General features: G+C 41.8%; 2 protein-coding genes across 5 annotated transcripts in view; one reads left to right on the forward strand and one right to left on the reverse strand.

The window, feature by feature from the left end:
- Nucleotides 1-557: 557 nt before the first annotated feature.
- On the forward strand, nt 558-11,961 carry LOC139351204 (tetratricopeptide repeat protein 31-like). Of its 2 annotated transcripts, XM_070992976.1 has the most exons (18): nt 558-737; nt 935-963; nt 2,140-2,206; nt 2,371-2,603; nt 2,717-2,785; nt 2,877-2,945; nt 3,022-3,195; nt 4,716-4,883; nt 5,015-5,078; nt 5,161-5,251; nt 5,349-5,490; nt 5,960-6,064; nt 6,198-6,297; nt 6,443-6,677; nt 7,754-7,828; nt 7,913-8,015; nt 8,656-8,771; nt 10,830-11,961. In XM_070992976.1, exons 1-18 carry the CDS (start codon nt 713-715, stop codon nt 10,927-10,929), a joined length of 1,965 nt encoding a protein of 654 aa, XP_070849077.1. In that variant the 5' UTR covers nt 558-712; the 3' UTR covers nt 10,930-11,961. The 2 variants fall into 2 exon arrangements, with proteins under 2 accessions (XP_070849077.1, XP_070849078.1); XM_070992977.1 differs by lacking the exon at nt 935-963 and having other exon boundaries at nt 571-737.
- The window catches only part of LOC139351205 (zeta-sarcoglycan-like), a 44,139-nt gene continuing 27,709 nt past the window's right edge, over nt 7,652-24,081 (reverse strand). For 2 of the 3 annotated variants that reach the window (XM_070992978.1, XM_070992980.1), the window contains exons 7-11: nt 18,010-18,133; nt 15,352-17,007; nt 13,184-13,231; nt 12,762-12,817; nt 7,652-8,751 (exon numbers count right to left, since the gene is read on the reverse strand). In XM_070992978.1, the coding sequence (XP_070849079.1) occupies nt 16,816-17,007; nt 18,010-18,133 (316 nt within the window). In that variant the 3' untranslated portion in view covers nt 7,652-8,751; nt 12,762-12,817; nt 13,184-13,231; nt 15,352-16,815. Of the gene's footprint in view, nt 8,752-10,842; nt 10,926-12,761; nt 12,818-13,183; nt 13,232-15,351; nt 17,008-18,009; nt 18,134-24,081 lie in introns of all 3 variants that reach the window. The other variant, XM_070992979.1, reaches the window with a different exon arrangement.

Consider the following 24,081-nt stretch of genomic DNA (forward strand, 5'->3'; position numbering starts at 1 on the left):
CTAACGCACTAGTTACTGCACTGACTTCTTGTAACCGTTATCATTATCAGTGTGTGTGTGTCCTGGGTCATATCCCGGCACTGATCCCGTCCGGGGGCTATTATTGTCATTATTAGTGTGTGTGTGTCCCGGGTTATTATTATTATTATTATTATTATTATTTTTTTTTTTTTTTATTTTATTTTATTTTTTTTTTCTTTAGTAATATTATTAGATTTTGTGTATGTGTGTGTGTGTGTGTGTGTGTGGATCCCGGCCCAGGTTGTTGTTGTTGTTGTTGTTCTTCTTCTTCTTCTTATAATAATAATAATAATAATAATAATAATAATAATAATAATAATAATAATAATAAAATGTATGCGTGTCCCGGGTCTGGTCCCGGGTTGGCCACCGGGCCACCGCTACCGGTCCGTGGCCCTGTGGTTGGGAACCGCTGGATTACGCAATGAAAGGATGTGCTGCTGTGTCCGCAGGCGGCCGACAGGGGGCAGCAAAGGACGTTTGCCAGGCAGTAGGCTCACAGTGCGCATGCGTCCAACAAAAGGGAAGTCGCATGCGTTCACGTGATGCAGAAACTAGTTGAGTGCACGAAGAAAACATGCACGCTGCCAAACTTGGAGGCAGCCGTTAGTAGCGGAAGTTTAGTTCAAATTTGTGTCTAGGTAACAAGAATTTACGAGTACATGCCGTGGGAGGCCATGTATCACTAAAGATGGAGATATTTAAAGAAGAGACGGGTAAAGAAATTCACATTTGCTTCTCGTAAGAAGTTGGTGGCTACTTAACCTAATATGCTAACTCGCGCGTACTAGTTAACGTTAGTCGAAAGTTAGGACCAATTAAATACAGATAAATAACTGCCAAACCCGATTGGTTATACTTAACGCTAATGCTGAAAGAGTTCAAGTTGTTCGCTTGTCTTCCTTTTTTTCAGAGTTTAACGATACATGTATCCCAATATTCGTAAGTACATATTTCAAATGGTCCTATTTGTGTGTGTGCTCAAATGCGAAGACGTAAGGGTAGCGGCCACATCTTTGGTGCTTGTTTGTGGGCGGCTGTGATGTCGCTAACATTGACATGATAACGTTACTGCTCTCCGCATGAGAGGACCTATCCTCAGTATAGCAGCCGCCGCCGCCGTCTTCGTGCATCCTGTACTTGAAATTTAGTTACGGTAATGCATTGAGACTAAACCTCGACCAGTCTTGCTGACTAATCTTTGTTTTCAGAGACTTGAAACGGTGCACGTACTCACTTCCTGTCTATGTTCTGCATCCTGAAGTGCGCTGTGTGCGTAGCTAACGTGACTTCTCATGATACTAAACAATGAACCAAACGTCGTATTAACACAATAAGACGTAGACAAAGTTTTGCAACGTTTAAAATGACTCTGAGACTCATTGTTCTGAAAAGATTGATATATGAACACCTGACATTAGAGTTATCTTTAGCTGCCAGTTGTTTACAGATACAGCGATACTCTGAATTTTCATTACGAGATGTTTTGACCATAGCATGTAATGGATGTTGTAAAATATTTATAAAACCTCATTTCCTGTGTCGTATGGTACATTGTTTAAAGTGCACAGCGCTGTCTTCTCTTTAACTGGGATATAGCTACCAGTTACAGCTGCCACCCACGATTGTACAGCCTACAGTCTGATTTTGAAACATCAGAAGTTGCCAAAAATGTAAATCACTCCATCATCCATTTGAACTTTTAAAAGTTCAAACTGTGTAGCCCAGATAACAAACGTAGCACCACTTTATGACTTGGCCCCTGTGAAAAACAAAAAGCTGGACTTTATTTACATGTTTTATTGTTCCACATGCTGAGGCTTCATCTCATCTAATGGCATAGTTTGGATGTAGATGCAGTCTCCAGAGTTGTTGCCTTCAGGTGTGTTAACTGTTGTGCCAGTGCAAGAAGAAATAGCTTCTCTGCTGATCTTCCAGTGAGTCATCATACCCTGGGTAAAGGAAAGTGAAACTTAAGCATTCAGTGCTGGTAAACTCACTACAACCCCAAGTCACAGTCAGTGCTGGCATTGGCACGTAGATTTGTATGTAGGGAAATTGAAGTTTCAGTGCTGAAGGTGCTCTCTCTGTCTCTCTCTCTCTCTCTCGCCTGTCTAGCAAAGGGTTGTGAATATGTTTGATGGACGCTCAAGTTTTCAACGGCTAGTAAGACTCGGCCTTCTTGGTAAGAAGATAATCTCATCACACATTGATGCATGACACACACACGAGTCTGTATTCAGTGTTTTTTTTGTTTTGTGAAATTGTATTAACTTTATACTGTAACGCATTTATACAGGAATCCCGTTTGTGGAATGTGTCATATTCATACTATGTTCTCTTTCCTAGCTAATATGGACTTCAGTGATGAGCAGGATGTTACAGATGAGGATGATTATAAATATGACCATTTCTTACATGGTCCTGGCAATTCCTGTGGATGCCCAAGGTCCTCTGACAGTAGTAGTGATAGAGGATTAGGTGGGAACCATACAAGGTCACCCAACTCTGTTTACCATTACTACCCTGCAGCTTGTGACCTTCCTCACCCACCATCTGCAAAAGTTCAGGCAAAGAAGAATGTAAGTTCATTTTTATTTTGTCAGTTTTGTCAAGTTAGATGACTTCATTCTGGTGTGAATTGCTTCTGCAGAGTTATTTGAAAACTAGCCATCGCTTTTTGCAACTTGTTTAGGATACTGAAAGAAGATTATTACAAGAAGCAGAAAAAAGCAAATCTGAGAAGAAGAGGCTTAAGAAACAGGTAAATTCTGCAATCTCCCATGTCTCTGTTGCAGTTTCATAGGTCAAACTGTGTCAATTTACACTTCAGAGTGTGTGTTCTTGTTTACCAGAATCAGAAGCAAAGAAAACTGATCGAGAAATTGGAGAAGGAAAAACAGAACCCTGCACAAAATCAAGAGGTAGTGATCATTTGTGTGTAACATCTTTTGAAAGTATTGCAAAGGGGAAATTAATTTTTTTTTTTCTGTTTTCCAGGCAAAAGATAATGCACAGCAATCTAAAGCAGAGGAGAGCAAACCAGTTAACAATAAATCCACCACCAGTATTAAGGAGTTGGCTTCAGCAAAAGATACAAACGGCAGTGACAGTGGTGAAGAAGAATCTAGTGATGAAGATAGCGAAGCCAAGGATGACTCAGACAATTCTGAGGTACCCTCATCTTATTGCAATACATACTTTCATTTAGATATTGTTCATAGAGTATTAAGCTAAAAAGAGCTTTGGATTTATCCCAATCTCTTTGTGTGATATATTGATATGTCTATATACCACAGCCAAACAGCCAGTGCCGTGGAGGCTCTGGCATGCCCTGTTTTAAACTGACCATTGTGCCCTTAAAAGAAAGTTGCCTCCAGGGGCTATACGGTAAATTAACAGTGTTCTGAGTTAGTGTTAAATTTGCCGTGTAGGTGATACACCAATCAGCCTGTATTTTAGTGACAAATCTTCATTTTCTAAATGGTTCGCCTCTCATTCCCACGGTTGCCTCCTACTAAAATAGTGCACTTACCCAACAGAGACTAGTAGGGAGATGAGGTGACAAAATCCAGTTTGTGCAAACTGCAGTTTCTCTTTATGGATTATAATGATGCTGAATTGACTAGAAGAGTGTTGACATGAGACCCTTTTTATCTTGTGTTTCTAGAGTAAAGTATTTTTACAGACACTCGAGGAATTGTTAAAATGTCATATTTCTTAAAAGGACTTTGGCTGAATGTTTTGCCTGTAGAGCACAGGGACCTTCCATTGACTTCAAATACTGTATGTACATTTGTAATGTTTAACAAACAACCACAGAGACACTAGTCAACTGCTAAAGTATGATAAGGTTGTCTGATATTGATTGGCTGCAGTAGTTATTGGTTTGGTATTGATAGCTGACAGTGGCTGGACAGGCTAATTATCAGCAGTCAGCAGTTTCTAACGGCAGTATGCAGCAAATGGTTGCCTTTTGTGGATGTTGATGCTCTTAGCAGTGTTATTAATGACTCCTGATGAAACTTGAACTCAGCATTCTCATTGCACTTTTTTAGCTTCTCTGCTAAAAGTAATACTGACGTTTTATTCGCTCAGAAAAGGGCTAATATTTCTCTGTAGATTATGACTTCCTCTGTCAGCTGCTGTGTGTCTGCAGTGTATTTAGTGACAAGAAGATACGAGTCGTCTAACCTTGAAAAGTTTCTTATCAGTGTGTTTAATGTTTAACATGTTATAATCTCAAATTCTAATAGTTGCATGGGTGTTGAAACTTAACTAATTTCTACACTTAATACACAATCCAACAATAATTGATGAGTTATAAATATATAAAAAAAAATCTGAATTTTGTGGAAAAGTCAAGTCTGTACTGTTATTCAGTACGCCGACTCTGCAGTGTTGATTGTATACCGTGTTGTCTTCATACAATCTAATTATGATTTATATATTATCATCATTGTATGTGGTGCATATGTTGTGTGCCTGTAATGTAAACATGGCAACACAATGCTAAATAGTTAAAGTTATCCAGACTGTTGCAGAATGGCCATATGTCCCCTGGTGAAGAGGAAGCACTTCAGTTTTCAGTGTTGCTTGCCAGAAATGAAAAGAAACAAACCCCTCCTGTTTTGTAAACATTAACCACTTAGGTAAGTGACTAATTGTGTGTGTTCGTAATTAATTCCTTTCAGGAACTGGATATGACAAGTACTTTTGTGACTAAAGCTGCTCTTAGAGCCAGGCGGAAACTGGAGCAGAAGTCTCGGCCTGAGAAGAAGGAGAAAAAGAAGATCCCAGTTAAAGAACAACCCAAAACCGTCCCCAACAAGTCTAATGAAGACCTGGAGGTTGAAAAGAAGGTGAGGTATCTTCATAAAAGAAGAAAATGAACAGAAATGACAGCTCGACCCCAGTAATAATTCCTTTGATTTTGCCTTTTGGTATAGGGGATAAGGTTGTTCATCTTGTTTCTCTCTTATTGTCTGAACAGGATTCAGCTGCACCAAGCAGCCCCACTTTTGAGGATAATATAAGAATCAGTACTGATCTTGCAAGTAAGTCTTGTCCTTCTCATGTACACAAACTCTCAGCTAGAATGGTTGATCCTTGATTTGACTTTTCTCCTTTTTTTAATAGATATTGGAAATAAGTTTGCAAGTTCTGGAGACTTTAATACAGCAGTGAAATATTTCACGGATGCAATTAAATACAACCCTACAGAGTTTAAGTAAGAACATCTTTACGTCATTTAAATCAAATTCACTGATCGTGCTCACGTCGCCACTTGTTTTTATGCAACATTTTAATGGTTATTTCTGTCACAGGTTGTTTGGCAATCGTTCCTTCTGTTTTGAAAAGATGCAAGAATATATGAAGGCGCTGATTGATGCAGAGTTGTCTCTCAGCATGTGTCCAGGCTGGGTTAAAGGCCTGTTTAGGAAGGGCAGAGCTTTGGCAGGTCTAAAGGTAAATGGTCTTTAATAAAATCTGCACCACCCACATGTGACCTGCCAGTGTCATGTAGTTGTAAGTCACTGATTAATTGTGGAGGAAGACAAAATAATCTAAAAGTAATGTTTGTGACATAATACCCGGAAATGTGATCCACCGCTTTGTAGCTGTTGCTAACTTCCAGCCAAAGTCGTTTTTCATGAGTTTACATTGTTTTGTTTACCTCCAGTGTTCAGGTTGGAATGACTTTGTGATCACTTTGGCCTTGTTGCAACACCATTGAATTAATTCCAAGTGTCATTGAGCTATGACACATTATTTTCTCAGACTTGTTTTGACTAGCTGCTGCTGTAAACATTAATAACTGAGCTGATTAGTCCTGCAGCATGACAGCCAATGAGCCTGAACTTTGATGTAGTCCTGAAGTAGCAAGTGGCAAACGCTCATCTTTTTTTTTTTTTTCTCCCCCCTCTTCTTCCTCCAGAGGTATGAGGAAGCTGCCCAGGCTTTCAGTGAGGTTCTCAAACTGGACAGTTCATGTGCAGAAGCTGCTCAGGAACTGATGCGGGTGCAGATAATACAACTAATGGTGTGTAACAGGAACACATGTTGGTGTATAGTCATCAATGGGGAATTGCTGGGAAAATGGTGTCATTGCAGGCAAGTTGATAGATAATCCCTCAGTGAAGGTGTTTTAACCTGGAACTGTGTTTTTCTTTCAGGAGTATGGTTACACTCGTGAGCAGAGTTCAAATGCTTTAATTATTCATGGGACAGTAAAGAAAGCAGTGGAGGTTCTGTCCAAATTATACTGCCAACCAGGTGAGTGTCTGCCTGTCTTTGATTTTAATATCTAGGATTAGATTTAAATGCTACCATGCATCAGAGGACATGAAAATCCCCCTTTGTCATTGTTTCCTGAAACCCCAAACAGAAACTCTGTTTAAACGCTTATGTTTGTGTTTAGGATCTCTTCAAAATGGCTCGCTCCCACTGGCTCAGGTAGCAAATGTCAGTGGAGTGTCTCCAGTCCTTTCAGCCAACACAAACCCTGCTCCTCTTCAGTCCCAGGATGCACCAAAAACAGCGCTCCAGAACAAACCTTTAGGCCCAGTCCAGAATATGTCGAATGTCAGGAGTCAGTCAAAGCCCATTCCTAATCAGGCCATGAAGGCTGCCAGTGAAGGCAATCACCCACCACGGTGAGTACAGATTCAGTCACATGGCAGTGTTTGAAACATGGAGGAGTTTTATTCCTAATATGGCCATGTCTCAAACATTGATTCGTGTTTCCTTAATGTTGAATATTTAGCATGCTGTCCATTTCCGGGCCTTGAAAGTATCCATGGTTATCTCTGAGGTTCCATCTGTCAGGATTTTAATGACACATCTGTTGAGATCAGCTCATACACACTTTATTCATTACAATTCAAACTCACCGGTCTCCAGGGCTGCTTGTTCACTATCAGCCGTTAGATTGGTGTGGCAGTTGTTCAGTACGGCTTGATGATATATTGGATTTAATTACAGTACCCTGTATGCACACCTGCCTTAGTTCTCAGCTCTGTTGTAACTCTCAATTTGCGTTTGCTGACAAGACATTATCTGTAGTTACGCAAGTCTGTCTCTACCCGCTGGGTGGTTAATGCTGACTGTTCACTTCCCTGCAGATATCTGGCTCACGTCTTATAGTTATGAGTTAAAGTGGATATCTGTTCTCTGCTTAGATGGAGCACCTGGTACTGACAGCCTGTAGCCGCGTGGGCTAACCTGTGTGCTTTGAATGTGCAAAACAAAGGCAGATTTGCAGATGGTGCAGTGCTTTTAATTAACCATCTTGCACATGGAGTCTTCAAAATCCCAATATTTCAAAGATTTCTCTTTTTGGCTATATTGCCAAACTCTGGTGACAACCTTGTAAAGCATCAATAATATGTTGTAGTATAGAAAACAGTTTGTTAGTTCCTGTGTGAAGGGTAAAATGTCTGCTGTTTGTATGTGGGCGTTTGGATGATAATCAGTCAGCTCGCGTATTGGACAAGCTCAATTAAGCACTCTACAGTATACCTATGGTTATTGGTATTGCTTCTTGTCTAATTAGACGATATATTCAAAGAGGGCAGAAAATCATTGACTGCTTTCATGCACTTCAAACTTTGTGTTATGACTGATGGTGTTATTATCTACAAAATAATCAGGATCTCTGCACAGGTTGTCACATAATCTGTCGCTCTGATTTTCTTTTAAATGCGTTCAATTAATCAATTTCTTTCACCAGGGAGCTGTTTCCAGTTTGGGTGGGAAACGTGGTTTACCCCATATCTGAGACTGTGCTCACTAACCTGTTCAGCAAGTAAGAGGGTGTTGGTTCTTTATATCTATTTACACAGTTTACCTCTTCTAGTTGGTGATTATTTACTCTGGTCTTCTCTTGCAGGGTCGGGGTTATCTATAGTGTGAAGTTCTTGAGTTACAAACGATGTGCCTTCATAAACTTTACAAAACAGGAGTATTGTGAAGAAGCAATCCGCCGCTTTAATGTAAGCACACCTTGAACTCTGACTAGTGGGCATCAATTCCAGTATGACTACATACTGCCTAATTCAGTTGCACTTCAAGGATGCAGTGATTGGCCGGTAGCCATGTTTTCTTTGTTAACTGCATGTTTCCCTCCCTGTGTACTCCCTCCTATTGGGCTGCTTCTATATGCAGAAGGCTGTGTGAGTATATGCATTTATGTGGCTGACCCTGAAACCACCTTGAACTTTGCAGTTGTATGAAATATTGAATACATCAAAGTATCAATAAACAAGGCTGAGCTCTTTTTCATTTGGCTACTTTTTGCAACTACAGTTCCAGCAAGTTGTCTCCAGATTTGTGCTCTTATCAGGAGGTCACAGGCTGATGACAAGGCCATGTTTGTTACATTATACGTGTTCAACCAAGCAAGTTTCATCTCCTCATTCAGCCACAAACACCCACTACATCAGTCTGCATGAGCCCTGCTGTCTGTTCCCTCTTAATGATCGGGCTCTTCAGAATTTGGTCCCCTAGACAAACAAATTATTGCTCCCTCTCTTGTGTGCACACAATGGCTGCACAGTCGGTCTCTGCTTTCAAGCTCACTGATCTTTAATCCTCTTCTAAAATGATTGCTCTGATCTTTGTTCTCCTCGTCAGGGCTTCGAGCTGCATGGCATAAGGCTTGCTGTGAAATATCCAGACAGAATTCCTCAAGGCATGGGCATTTCCAAATCTGCCCTCAAAGCCGATGACCTGCAAGATGAGAATGTCGGGTGAGTGCTTTTAACAAAATACTAACAACTTTGTAGAGCAGTTATCTAAACAAGGTTACAAAGTGCTTAACGAAACACATGAGAATAAAGTAAAACACAGCTGCTGGGCCTGGTGCCAACAGCTATGTACTATAACTGAGGGCCAGAACATGTTTAGGCTTAAAAGTTATTTAAAAAAGTCTTAAAATCAATCCTGATTTATTTTAATATCTGACATTGATTTTAAAGGAATATTTCAACATTTGGGCAAATATGCTCATTTTCTTTCTTTCATGGAATTGGATGAGAAGATTGACACCACTGTGACGCAAATACAGTTTAGCTTGGCTTGTCTGAGCATAAGGACAGGAAAGGCTTTGTAGTGCTTTGTAGACTTTTTTAAAAATCTGGACCAAGCCAGGCTGATTGTTCCCATCTGCCTCCAGTCTTTATGCTCAGCCAATCACGTCCTGAGTCCAGCTCCACACTGACTGAAGACAGAGGTGTCAATTTTTTCATCCACCGCCAGGCAAGGAAGTGCTTTCGCAAATGTTGACCTTCTTTCTTTAGCTGAGCCATCATCTTCTTGGAGTTATAACTGTTTTAAATGCTGTGCTGTTTTTTTGAGTTGCCAGTTTATTAGGCACACCTAGCTGAATCCTAATGCAGCCTAATACAACAGTCCTGCATTAAATCCTCCCTTCATGAAGGTCATAATGTTCAGTTTTTTGTTCAAAGTGCTTCACAGACGTGTTGATTCAGGGGTCATGTTGTCGGCTGTAGGTTGTGGTGCTGTTGAACTGTATTCCATTACACTGATTCCAGGTGCTTCTATTATTCTGTCCGCTCCACTTAAATCAGTGGGGGGAGGCTAAATAACAGAAACATCTCTTTGTGTAATGCAGTACAATTCCACAAACTACATCTAACAAACTGATCATACAGTTGAATCAACAACTCTCTAAAACAGTTTGAACAAAATCTGAACTTTTTGACCCTCATGAAAGGAGGATTTCTAACAGGACTGCTGCAGGTATGGTTGGTGTGGGCTGGTGTGAAAGCCATCAGTTGAACCCTGAAACAGACCGAACACCTGGACAGAGACCGCTTGAAGAGGAGGGTTTAGTCTGCTGGTGTGCTGTGTGAGAGGAGATGCACCACGCAGTTCTTTTTTCTATGTGATTTTAAGCATGATGTCAAAAGCTAAACTGCTATTTGCAGCATCTGCTGATCGTTGAATATTCAGGAAGTGATTTATGCATTTGTTTAAAATCATTTGGTAACTCAGCATGAAGCGCTGGGACTTTCTCTGATCAATCAAACAGTCAGAAGCAGTTAGCGGTGCAGCATGTTTGTAGTCTACGCCATGTACATTAAGCAGCTTAGTTAGGCAGTTCATTAAGTCCATTAAAAGTTCAATGCTGTCTGACCTGCCTCTGCCAGGCTGTCGTTATTCTGAACGTTTGCTTGATTTGAGGTCTGATACTGTTAATGATTAAAATCAATTTGTGACACCAGATTGCATAAATATTCACGTTGGAAGTATTCAAGCGCTGTAGGTCCTGATGATGCCTGACAATTTGGGATTACATAACTGCTTTTCACTGTAATTGATCAGGGAAAGTCCCTGCTAACGAGCATATGCCTCACTGCATAGTTGACATAAGCACATACATCGCTTATAGAGATTAATTAGAAGATCGCCTCCTAAACAGTTCAGACCAGCAGATGGAATTATTAGTGGTTAAGCGTTTGAAATCATGTTAAAATCACATCTATCCTGTTATTGGTCTGTTTGCTTTCACCCCACAATCGAAGCACACCATTCTGCTTGGAAGCAAACTGAAAACCGTCCTTTTTAAGTGGTCTCGCTCCAGTTGTTTGGTCCGGCCCAGAGTTTGATTGACAGCTTTCACAGCAGCCAAATTGAACCACACCGACCCTGACAAAGGTTTGTTTTTCAAAACAGGTCAGCTGTGAAAGCATCCGTCTGCTGCACAGCTTTCAGATGGGTGTACCTATTAAACTGGCAACTAACTGTATGTACACACATGTAACAACGTAATCAACTGGTTTCAGGCAAAACAATTACATGAATGGGAGGAGTGCAGGTGTAAGCCGAAGACCTGTTCGCCCTTACAGACCTGTCCCCGACGACAGAGGCAACCACAAGCCCTGAAAGGAAACCATCTATGGGTCACCTGCCCTTCACAATAAAAGCAGGATCACTTACACTGTCAATACAGATTTGTAAACAGTATCTATATGGTTTTAATGGTCCAGTGTGAAAGATTTAGGGAGCTCTTTTAGCAGAACTGCAGTATAATATTCAGAATTTTGCTTCCATTCGTGTATAATCGTGCCTTTTGTGGTTTGCACATTTTTAGCGGCCACTACAGAAGAGGGGTGTTAAATATGTAACCTCCCAGCTAGACATGCCACTAAATCCTACAAACTGGACCTGTAAGGCTTTGCTTCTTCTATTTTTATTATATTTTTAGTGGACCACAAATCAGTGCTTATTTTGAGAAAAATCTAAAGAAGGAATACAAGTAATCATCTGAAAATGACTCCCAATGACACATATATGCTTACTATAATCAGTATCTTCGAGCTTTCCACACAGTGATTCCAGCTATCAATTAACAATTACTGATGCCAATGTTAGAGCCAGACTAAATATACTGGAGGGTCGATATTATGGGTTGATATTGGTATTTTAAATGACATCTTTCACTCGAGGTTTCATTCCTGAACTGGGAACACAGTTTGTCCAGCTCTGCAGTACGAGCTGGCAGAGTAGCTCAGAGTGATTGATGATTGCAGCTCAGCTAAATGGTCTTTTTTATATATACATACAGTTAATATACACACGCAGATGCAGGCCTCATCACCCGTATACTTCATAGTGATGTTGACCTTCTTTACATATCTTTAAGGTATTACAAGAGCCTCGCATTTATGGCCTCTAAAAGATCTGTCTTCAGTATCTTTGTTCAGAATCAGTATTATTCACTATACTTGATGCAAGTCATTTGGGATAAACAATCCTTAGAATCTATAAAACAGCCTTTTTTTTTTTTTTTTGCTTACTTCATTACTGTCGCTCGTTTTTCATCCTCAAGGTGGCATGTAGTATTTTATTCTGATGCCCTCAGTAATTATGGAGTTTGTTCTTAATTCAAGGATTAAAGCTTCTTTCATATTCTCACTTCCTGTCTCATTATTCAAACATGGGCCTTCCACGAGGAGGCCCAGCGTTAAGATGGGCTGTAGACTATTAACTGTGTACACGTCGTAATACAGTATGCATCACATTTTCAGGATGACTTTCAAGAAAGCAAACACACCTAAATAAGCCATTAAAGAATGAACGGGGCAAACCTGTTTTGGTTTAGTGTTCTGGGCTAAAAATAAACTAATGTCACAACTGTTTGCTACCTGTTCCACAAATACCTGATTCTCATCACCTGAAACAAAATGCACTTCTTACATCAATGCTCCACCTGGTGTTCAAAGTCAGAACTGCATGTGTGTACATTTAGTCACTTAGTTTTAAATAAAGATGAAGTAAGAAATTAATTTATTGCTCCAACATAAATTAAATTAATGAAATATATTAACAAAACTGGTCTTTAAAATTCTAGATGAATGCAGGACCCCATGCTGAGTTTTAGCTGATGTATTCATGTGGTGCATATTTCAGAGCAGAGTTGGAATTAATTCAGTTACGGAAAACTAATTGACTTACAGCAGACCTGGGGCTTTCATGGTCCCTGGGGACATTTGCCCTCTTTGTCCAGGCAGTAATCCAGCTTTGAACTCGAGCTGATTGAATTTCCCAAACGTGAGCTTGAAGTCTCAAAGCCAACAGATGGCAGCACAAGCTAAGATCTGGACTGAACGAGCGACTTGGAGCATTCTCCAGTTATGTGCTGCCTGTTTTTTAAAAAAATAATTCCTAGACGCTCCCATTATAGGTCTCTGACGATACAGATATAATAAACTTACCATTATAGCACAGCGAGATGAAGTCCTGAGTTGCAGACAGTGCACTTCTGCAGCACCTGGAACAACAGCACAAGCAGTGTGAACATTGGTAATCACTATAATTTGATGTACAGGGTCTTTCAGCGTAATGTGAAACTGAAGTAATGAACAGTAGCGCTGGTTAATACTCCTCACTATAGCTCTGTGTACTTTGTGTTAATGACATTTCCCTGCAGCCTCAATTTGGACAAAGTTCACTTCATTATGTGGGCGACTGTACATGGCCAGCATTATCTAACAGCAGTAAGGCCACCAATGTGTTTATAATTGGGAGATAATAGATAATGTTCTACACAGAGGCACACAAATAGAACATTTATTGCTAAGAAAGCTAGACAAGGTGGATCAAAGACATTTCTGCCTCGAACATACTGAAAAATTACCTGTTTTTTTTGCAGCATTTGATGATGCAACATCAACCATGAGGCAATCTGTGGATTGAGAGTGATATCAAAGTTAGAGGAAACAAGACTGGCATTTTAACAATATGGCTACACCTTGAAACCATACTGCCTTCAGAAATCCGTCAAACGCCTGCAACATCTGCAGACAGCCGTCCTTACAATGTGTGACAATAGCAAACGCAAATGTTAAATTTACATTTGGGTTTCATGTCTTGGTGTTATCTTAGATTCAGATTTTTCCACCTTACAAACATCATCTGTTTCTAAATGAAAAGATACTGAAAAACTGATTAATGCCTTTATTTCAGGCTGACTCATTCACTGTAACGCACCATTTCCTGGTCTCCTTAAAAAAAAGGACTGAGCCAACCTTTTTTTTTTTTTTTTTTTTTTTTACCCCTCCAGGATCAGCACCAAACGTCATCCACATTGAGCTTTTATAACGATATGCATATAGAGGCATGAATCCAAAGCAGCCACGATCTCTGAGGTCTGAAGCATCTGGCGCCTGCTGGAACCAAATGAATGTTTCAGCATGATCAGAAATGCAAAAATGGAGGTCTTTAGCCAGCAGCCAAAACACTCAGTTCCCTAATGTGAACTGATTATTGAATTTGTGCAAGTCTCCACCACCTTTCACCTGTCATCCCACCCGCTTAATATGGAGTTTGCGCATTACTGCCGGTGGAGAAGAGTGAATTATTAGCTTGGAGATTTGATGCAACTTTCTAAAAAGCCCACAAGTCATGCAAATATGCAGGAGAACCTTTTGGTGTTAATGAGGTGACCCATCAAGGCTAACAAGTCGGTGTTAGACTGGCAGCACGGCGTCTGCTCCGGTTACTCTCAGATTTCCCAAAGAAGCAGACCGACTGGCGTCACATGCTCTTGATCAGCCGTCCTGCAGCTACAGAGCCATTCCACGTGTTCTTCTGCAAAATGAGATTAAAATACAACAGCAACAGTGGTCGCCGCAGCTGATCTGGCTTTTTGATGGCAACTTTGGGCTTAATTAGAGCCAGGAAACTTGCCATGTGCACCGAGCTGTGGCTGCAGCAGCAGGCTATCATAATATCCGTTCTTAACCCTGAGTCTTAAATGCTCTCCTCTGGCTGCTTCTGTTCAGATCGCCTGTGGCCAAGGGAAGCCTGTAAAATGTCTCCACCAGGTGAGACGGTGAGGCAGCGTTACAGGGAGAGAGAGGATAATGAAATACAGCAGGTGACTTTGAGTGAGGTTTGAGTCACTTCCTCTCCTCTGAGCGCTCGACAGATTGCTGCTCTTTTTCCTGACTGAACTCGCGATTTGTGTCTGTTCAACATGTTCAATCTTATCTGGAATCTCCTTATTTTGTCCTATTTTATCTTAATATATTTAAATCCAGCAACTCTCTGTAATGTGCTGATTCTGTTCTGCTTAATAATCTCATTTAACTCTCATACAGGCGACGCAGCCTTCAATTTAGAGCTGAAATGATTAGCGGAGTGACAGGAAATTAACCATTTTGATAACCGACATGTTGTTGGAATCATTTCTTCAGCGAAAATGCCAAAAATCCTCTAGCTCCAGATGTGAATATTCACTGTTGTCTTCCATGGTATCAACTCCTTTTAATTTTCCTTTTGGTACAGATGTCGCAGCACAGTTTTATGTTTGTTTTATTACTGTTGGGCTCTTAAATCCATTTTTTTGGGGAGGTATTTTTTTAGCTGTCTGAATTTATTTGTGTCATTACAGCCCTGAAATGTTTTAATCCTGGATCAAACATGGTAAGCAAGCACTGTATAAATAAAGTTTTGTTCCCATTCACAGCAGCCGTTGCTGATTTGTTTTGCAGCTCAGTGGTGATGAGGGGCGTCGTAAAGGTCACATCAGTGCATGCTGTGCATGAAACGGGATTAAATCATTTTGAAATTTGTCATTTCTTGGATTCGTCACTTTGTTTGGCTGAAAAAGAATCAATATGTCACACCAAAGCGCCATTTAAGCAGATGAGGTCAATCTGCAGCATCTCAATCAACACTTTGCTGTTGTCAGTGCATCTCTGAAGCATAAAGAAACACCACAGTGCCACTTAAGGAGGCCTGAGGGAGCAGGCAGCAGACAGGGCGGCTAAACTCTTGTTAGAAAGCCAACGCAGCTCTTACCGGAGCAGCCTGCTTCTGCTGCAGGGCGATGATGGAGGACGAGGAAGAGGAGCAGAGCGTGCGAGCGAGGCCTGCTGACACACGGCTGCCTGCTTCGCTCTCTGCTGCAGTGCCAAGGTCAGCCAGCCTCTCGTGTCCAAGCCCACAGCGGAGCGCCGCCTCGGAGAGAAGCGCAGTTCACTCGTGGAGCGAGGTTTTAAATATGCAAGAGCCACAAGCAGAACATGAAATGAGAACATCATCTTTATGTTGATGTATCAGACTCTAAATATAGGGGAATTTTCTGAATGACATTTTTCTATTAATTTTCTGTCATAAGAATGTTACAAACAAACTTAACAGTCCATTTAGTAGCTGTTCATGAGCTGTCAGTCACATCCAACAATCCGCACTGGCAGATTGATTTTTCCCACGTCAAAGAACTGCAGTTCTTTGAATTTACATTTTATTTTCCTGACTTCATAAAGTGCTTCTTCTCCACGATGAAGATCATACGAGACCGAAAGCTCAAGAGGAGCTACTAATTGGACCTCGTGGTGAGATCTTTTTCTCCGCGGCTGTTTCCAAGGTCAAGAATGAAGGCAAGATGGATGAGAAGTCCTTTAAAGTGCTCAGAAGAAATGGAAATCTGAACATCTGCAATTCCGCGACAACTGGGAAAAGTCCATCTGCTGATGAGGATGGCGTGATATGCTTGAAAGCTCCAGAACAGCTGCTAAATGGACCTTCTTCAGAGATAGTTGTCCCAACTAATTCTCTCATGTAGAAGGAAAAGGCAGAATATTTACCTCAAAGTGGAGACGTCCTGCGAACCTTTTGGTTTTAACCGGTCTTAATCACTTCAGGTATAACGTGCGCCACATAAAAACATGTTTAATTTCAAACCAAACAGCTGCTGACACAGTGGAAAAAACTAAAATACCTATTGAGGTTATTAAAAAAATCTAAAATCTGGATTTCTTGGGGGGAAAACATGACAGAATTGTGCTTACTCGTATTTCACAACTTTGAAACTTTTAACTTCCTCTCCTGGACTGCACAGACAGGTTGGATATTAATCACAATATGACTTCTTTCACAGCTGAAGGCACCTGTGTTTTACCTTTTCTCTTCTATTCCCTCAGAGCAGTCACTGCATGTCTACGATGAAGCTAAGGTAGAAAAATAAAGGCTGTGTCCCTCTGACTCTGATATAAGGTAGTGGAAATGTTCCTGTTCGTATGTGATATTCCTGATTTCAGAGAGCTACTCCTCAAACGCCGTCAGTGGTACAAGAGTCCTGACCTCTCACAGACCGCTGCAGGCGGCGGCCTCGGGTGCGTCTGTGCTAATCTGAACTCAGACGGCTCAGATAGTGTGAGTTTGAGCTCCGTCTCCGTCAAATGTACTGACGGAGGAGTCTCAATCTCGGCGGCTCCGGAGCAGATGTTAAAAGTGTCCCTGATCCCTGACGCTGTTCCCAGGTCAGCTCCAGAGGCAGATGTTGCTCATGGCCTGGCAGGTGGAGCTGCTCTCTGCAGGAGAGAGGTAGATCTTGCCGCTGGGGCAGACGCACACCTCGTAGACGGACTGTTCGCGGGAGGCCTGAGTGGGCGATGGTGTGTAGACGCCAAGTGGCAGACCGCCCATCTGAATGGTGCTGGCGTCTAAAAGTATCTGGGAGGGGGAAAAAAAAAATCAAGAGGCACGCTGGAAGTCATTCAAATAACTTCGCCACAGGTGCCCTGATGTGATGTATTACCAACTGGAACTGATAAACGACTCTGGCGCGGTCAGTAAGTACAATGTGACAGGTGGAGTGAAACACTGCAGCGCTGATCTGGTGAGTTAGGATAAGCAGCGAAGGAAGAAATCTGTCCTTCCAGTCGTCTAATAGTTTGATTTTGAAGAGAAAATTGCCCATTTGTCGCTGTGCTGGCGGTGCAGCTCTAGGGATGGCAGTGTCAGTCCACCACTGGACTGGACGGGTTTCATTCATGTGCTCCCCTCAGGATGAATTCTGGAAACTTTTTTTTAATCATCAGGTTAAAAACACTAAAATGACGTGGCCCTCAGCCTCTGCTGCACTTTGTGTTAGCAAATGCTAGCAGGCTAGCACACTAAACATGGCAAAGGCAGTACCTGATGACCATTAGCATGTCATTGTTAGCATTTCGTTCAAAGCACCGCCGCGCCTGTGTGCAGCCTCAGAGCTGCTTATCTAAGTCGCCTTTTAAACCTGTTGTACTTTAATAAAGGTGCTACTATTAGCGCTGCGGAGCAAAGTTTTACAAGTGGCTTCCTACTTAATGTACACAGAGAAGGACGCGTGCACACATGCAGAGCAACACACACTCATGCCCGTCCTTTTGTGTTATTACGCTGACGTACAGCTGGTGGCAGTCATGAGCCAGAAGGTGGAAACATCCATGTAAAAAGATGCAGGATTTTGAAATTATGAGGTTTTATGAGGCTGCGTGTTGGTAAGAAACACTGAACGTAAACAAAGCTTTTGTTTGTTTGCAAGAACACTGCACAGCGTAGCTTTAATGACGAGGAGGGAGACTGTTAAAACACCAAGATGGGCAAACTATATCCCACCTCATGCACCAAATGTATGAACATAAACTAGAAAATAAATTAGAGCTAATAATAAATAAATAAGAGGAAGTTCCTCACCTCTCCCTCTGTGGACTCCAGCTGTAGGTCCTTTCGCCCGCTGACCTTCAGCAGCCCCTTGGCAGCGCTCACTTCCACCCCTCTGGGAGCCTCCATGGTCAGGGTCCGTGTTGGAGACTCCAGCCTGATAAGGGAAAAGAAAAAAAAAACGAGCACAGGCTCAGAGATTCAGTGCATGGACTCATGCATCGATTACTTGTGTTTATACTTTCAGCATGTTTGCATTATTACAGCTTTGGCTTTCAGTATGATTTAATAGCGGAGGATACAAGTTGCATTCAAGGTTAAATCGATTGTTGCCTGGTTCATAGTTTATGAATATCCCTGTGTAATTACTTGTTTAGGGCAAGATGATGGAATTCATTTTTATTGTCTCACAACAGACCCAAGGCATTTCAAAATCGACTGAAAACATCTCACATTTGAGCAAAGCAAACCGTTTTATTCACATTTCTGCTGCATACGTGTCTCGTGTGCGTTAGCTACACCGCCGACATCTCCACCTGTGGAATATGAAAGCTGCAGTTCATCTTTAAGCGGCTCTTCTCATTATTCTAATCCAGTACGGTTCCTAAACAGCCCATAATTGTATCAGCTGATTTTGACCTTCAGCAACACTGAGGCTAATGCAATTTGCATTTTCTTCCCGTGGACTATTTGTTTACACGGAGAAAGATAAGTGCGAGAGCCAATCAATGTGGAATTTGTTTTCATAACTCATAACCGTTTCAAATTGATTTTCTCCTCTCCCCCCCCCCCCCCCCCCATCTTCCCCAAATCTGTTTTCAATGAATTTTAAATGGAAGACTTTAAGGAGCCGTCTTGAAATCGCTTAAATCTCCATACCCTCTGAAAGTGACACATTTCGGATTATGCGCTATTGGAATAAGGAGGGGAAAAAAAAGAAGAGCAAATGAATTTCATCTGCATTTGAAAAGCCTCTTGACTCTAAATCAGCTTTCAGTAGATACAGTTTGGAGAGGATCTGTGAAATGTGCCTTTGACCTGGGACTGTTTGTACCATAGACCTGTAGAAACAGGGAATACAGACGTCTGCTCGGCGGCTCTTCTGAAAAGCTGCTCAGAATAAGAGCAGACATGCCCTGAATCGACTTTTAGCTCACTTCACACTTTTTATTCTTTGTTTCTCAGAGTCCATTTGATCATTATTTTAGTTAAGCTCCAAAAAGTTAGTGAAAGAAATGAACTTTAGACACACGAATGATGGGAAGAGGCACCGAACAGGGTCAGCTCTACACCTTCATCATCCAATTCATCTCAGTTTAATTTTACACAAGCCAAGCTTAGCCGGCTGTTTCCAGGTCCAGGTTAGGTGGAGCTCTTAGTATTAAACTAGCACCCTGCCCTTTGGTAGCCATCTTTACGTCCCCCCTGTGGTTGTTTTAGCTGCACTCATAGCTCAGAGACGTCCTGAGTTACAGTGGACAGGCCCACCTCTGCAACATCCTGGCTACATGTTTAATAGCTGGAAATATTCCTTAAAAGATTCATTTTCATTCTTCAAAATCTACAAAACATGGCAGCCTATTATTCCTGAGGGTTAGGGACGGGTGAGGGGTTGGAGGAAGGTGCCTGCTTTAATACGCCAACAAGGGGGGGAAATGATTTTGGAGCACAGGTTTGTGGTTTGTGATTGACGTGTGTAGAGGAAAAAGCATTAAAAAAAAAAGATTTAACTTTTATTACTGTCTTGAAAACGTCCTCAGTCCGTCTCCTGCAGCGACACGGCACATTCCCTCCCCTGAACCCAGCCGTTCATTAGCGAGCCACAAGAATCCGCATCTGAGGGCTCCTCAGCTTCGTATGTTTCCCTAATTATTTCTCAGGCGTCCGCTGATTATCCACGGCTTGGATAGACGAGTCATTAAAAGGCCCATTTAAGGAACACTGGTGATATGTGATGTGTGTGTGATATTTTCACTCCATTCGGAGCGGTTATGTCATCAACCGCTGCACACGCACACACACACACACACACACACACACACCCTCACACACACACACACACACACACACACACACACACACACACACACACACACACACACACACACACACACACACACACACACACACACACTCAGTTCAGGCAATTCTGCCAGAAGACAAAGTGCTCAATTTCCAAGAGTGCTTGTTTCAGACACAGTCCAAAATAAAGCATTAAATGAATTAAATTAAAAATGTCTCTTGGGTTTTATAACCGTCGCAGACTGTTTCCATTTTCATGTACAGAAAGCTTATGGTCGAGTTTCTGAGGCTCCGACAGCAGTTTGAAGTCCAATTTCAACTTCCTGCTGACTGACAAACATTACAATTAAAGCTAATGTTAAATTAATTCAAAATACAAGCCCGATTCCAAAAAAGCCAGGGTGCTGTGTAAAACATAAAACAGCATGAGATCATTTGCTGTTTGACATGCACTCAATTGAAAATGGCAGAAAGTCAATATATTTAATGTTTGACCTCATTATAGCTTCATTGATTTTTCTAACTATACTCTTATTCTGAATTTGATGGCACCAACAAAAGACTGGGAAAGTGAACAATGAACTTTGAACCTCAGCAAAAATGCACTTTCTTTAATATTCCTGAAGAACGACATCATTTGGTATGAATTTTAAGGAGAGATGAAATGTTCTCAGGCTGAATTTCGAGATGAATCTCCTTCATATTTGTTGAATTGCATGCTTTCCTGTAGACAAATCTGACATTCTTGCATTTGCTGTCCGCTGGCTGACTACCAACTGATAGTACACGAAAAGATGGAGACAGAGCTCAAACCACAGGAACCTTATTAAGGATCTACACTCACATTACATAGCAGGAAACTGTGCGAACACTGTGGGACCTGTAAAGCGGCGGCCATTAAGACACTGAAATGAACGAGGCAGCGCTGATGAATGAAGCTATATTCAGCTTGTTTTAAAATGTCACACTGTCCAGAAAGCTCCGTCCTCCTCAGTACTGAGGAGCTTCTTGTACCCAGAATATTTCAGGCCTTCTGGCTCCATGCAGAAAGCTGATATGTAAAGCCCCCGCTGCAGATAACCTGCGTGGTATTTGCAGTCGTATCAGCCGCTGACGACGGGCTCCGCCATTCTCTGGGAATCTGACCAGCTTTTCTCACGGCGCTCAGGATGACCTTTACATCCACGGAAAGGTCGCCGTATCGCGGAGCCGTACAGGACTAAATGCGCCGATGGCCGTCGCTGAAGTCATAGTGGATGAGGGTCGTTTAAATACTGCATATCTACCCTGGGAGCTGAGGGGATTTCCAAAGGTGAAAGTCGAGTTTATCTTAATGTGTCACTATCGCATTCAGCCTCTCTGTGGGCTTTACAGACCCACAGCAGCAACAGTGGGACCACAGTATAGAAAGAATCTCAAAATCCAGAGCCTGAATAAAAGTACCTCTGCACTGAAATCCACAGATGAAGCTCGATCCATAATGAATCTAATGAGCCTGAGGCCCCTCACACTCAGCTTTGTACTTCTCCCACATAATTTAAAATGAACAATCTGTAATTTTTACCTTTAGGTTCATTCTGTTTTATTCAACTTTTGCTTATTTATCTCGTTTTTTACTATTTAAAAATCCTGTTTTAAGTCTTTTTTCACGACCTTGTGTATCCTTTATATCTTAATGCTTTTTTCATGTCTCATGCAGAGCATGTTAAATTGCTTAACAGGTGCTGGTTAGTATTCTTGGTTGATTGCATTTGAAAATACAAGCCTGTTCGACTCCTGTTAAAGGGACAGTTCAGATTTTTTTTGAAGTGGGGTTTGTCTAGTAGATTCTCTGATTTGGAGAAGCAGCATGTATTTTAGGTTTTGTTTCTGCTGCCAGTCTATCAGTTAGCTTTTAATTTGGTTATTAAAGAATTATGTCATTAATGGGACATTTTACACTGCAAAAAGAAACGTCAGTGCTCCCCTGTGGACAAATTACTGTACATTTGCTTTTTCCAGCTTCTCAAACGTGAGAATCTGAAGATTGTCTTTGTATTTTACGACTGTTGACGACATATCTTTTGGGTTTTGGACTGCTGGTCAATCAAAATCTGGGAAAATGTGATAAGCATATTTCATTATTTTTTGACATTTCATAGACTTTGATTTGAGAAAGCAGTCCAGAGATTAATCAGTGATGAAAATAATTGTTTCTCAGTTGCAGCCCTAATGGAGAGGACACCCTAAATTGAGTAGTTTACCGCCAATCATTTTACTGGCCACTTTAATTATGTTATAGTTTAAATATGCAGAGTTTTGAGTCTGAAGCTTGTGTAGCCATGATAGATGTTGTTTACTTGTACCGACAGAACTTAAGACCAATCGTTTCCACTGTATCTGCATGCAATGTTCTCTGCTGTCCAAATATTTCCCCCATGGCCAGATATCACAGTAACGAGGAACCACCATTCTTCTTTGCTGCAGTCAAATTGTGAAAAAAAGGAACACACTCTCGCTGCACTACATCTCAATCCCAGCAAATTGGTGGGAGAAAAGTCTGACCAGAGCTAAGTGGGACCAAGAAGAGTTGTTCTGTTCTGCCTTTATCTTCTTAATGAACCTGTCACTCTTGTGTGGACGCAGCGACTGCTGAGACGCTCCTGAAAGCTGCTCGGATCAGCTGGAGAGGAGTACGTGGCTGGAGGCGCTGCAGACAGACTCTAAACCTGACGAGGAGGAGAGCTCTAGTAGCAGAAAGTTGTGGAGAAAATCAGATGGAAAGCTGTTTTCCTGCCCTCTGATGCCGGGCCTGGAAATGCACCATGTGACGTCTGCGCGCTGCGAGAGCCTTCAAATCCTGTCTGGTCTGCCTTTGCATCTTAATGTCAGACTTGTCTCACTTCAGATTCCCGTGTGTTTTGTAAGCAGCGGTTTTATTTACAGCGTGCAAAACAAAAAAAAAAAGAGTCTGTTCTTGACACGAGTGAGACCTGGAGATTTTTCATCGCATTGATCAGACGTCCGTGCACCATCTGTCCTCGATGCATGTCAAGAGAGTAGACTCTGAATGTGAACAAACGACATGACACGAGTATCACAGTGAAATGTTCAGTGGTGCCACGCTGCAGCTTTACCAACAGTAATAGATGTGCAGAAGATGGAGGGGGGAGTAATATTTATCGTGCAGCTTCCCTGCCTGCTCAGATGGATTTGGGACATGTGCATCAGGAATCAGAGCACCATCCTCCAGAGTGAGACATAAAATGATCCGATTATGTAATTGACAGAAATATTTTCATATTTAGGCCTGTAATTTCTGGTTGGAAGCTGCTGCTATTATCAAACTGAGTGGGCAGCCAGCTGGGGAGTCAAAACATGAATCCTCAGAGCCAAATGTCCTGCAATTGACTCTCCTGATTTCTGTCCTCGACACTCAGCCCCGGAGGGTATTTTGAGGGTGAAACTGAACTCCAGAGGTGACTGTCAGGTGAAGGAGCTGATCAGAGCCCGACAAGAGCTACGACCAAAAGGTAATGAAGCCGTGAGCAGAGAGCAGGAAATGACTAACTGACACGTCTCCTCTGCGGGACGATATGCACTTCATAACGGCACTGCCCTTGTTTGAGAGACCTCAACATCAAGGCCTCTGATAGCTCCTCGGCACGAGTGCAATTATTCACAAGTCACCAAACACAAACAGGTTTCCTGGTTTTGGGGCGCACAGTTGACAGAGAGGATGGACTGAGGAGCACATAAAAAAACAACAACAAAGTGAAATACGAGTCGCAGGGGAGCAGAACAGCTAACCGGCTATAAATCAGTCAAGCTGCTCGATTGTTAACCTCTGCACTGCTGTCTTCATCGACATTCTGCATGACCATGTTCTACAACTGCTCGGCCATTAACGGAGAGTTTTCCCTCAATAGCCTCCTGATTACTGCTTATTGAGAGTAAGCGAGGAAGCTGTTGTGCATGAATTATTAAAAATCTAACCCAAACCCCCCAGAATAGGCCTTTATAATGACTAATGAAGAGCCAATGTGCTACGAACATGTATGCTAATAAGCAGCTACTTAAGGGTGAATATGTGAATATTGCACA

Source organism: Chaetodon trifascialis, chromosome 23, assembly GCF_039877785.1.
Source record: "Chaetodon trifascialis isolate fChaTrf1 chromosome 23, fChaTrf1.hap1, whole genome shotgun sequence".
Lineage (NCBI taxonomy): Eukaryota > Metazoa > Chordata > Actinopteri > Chaetodontiformes > Chaetodontidae > Chaetodon > Chaetodon trifascialis.

Bases quoted from the DNA above. Each gene is read 5' to 3' on its own strand.
- LOC139351204 (XM_070992976.1), top strand. From the start codon at position 713: ATGGAGATATTTAAAGAAGAGACGG. The intron at 738-934 runs GTAAAGAAATTC...CCTTTTTTTCAG, and splicing joins GATATTTAAAGAAGAGACGG to AGTTTAACGATACATGTATC. The intron at 964-2,139 runs GTAAGTACATAT...TCGCCTGTCTAG, and splicing joins ATACATGTATCCCAATATTC to CAAAGGGTTGTGAATATGTT.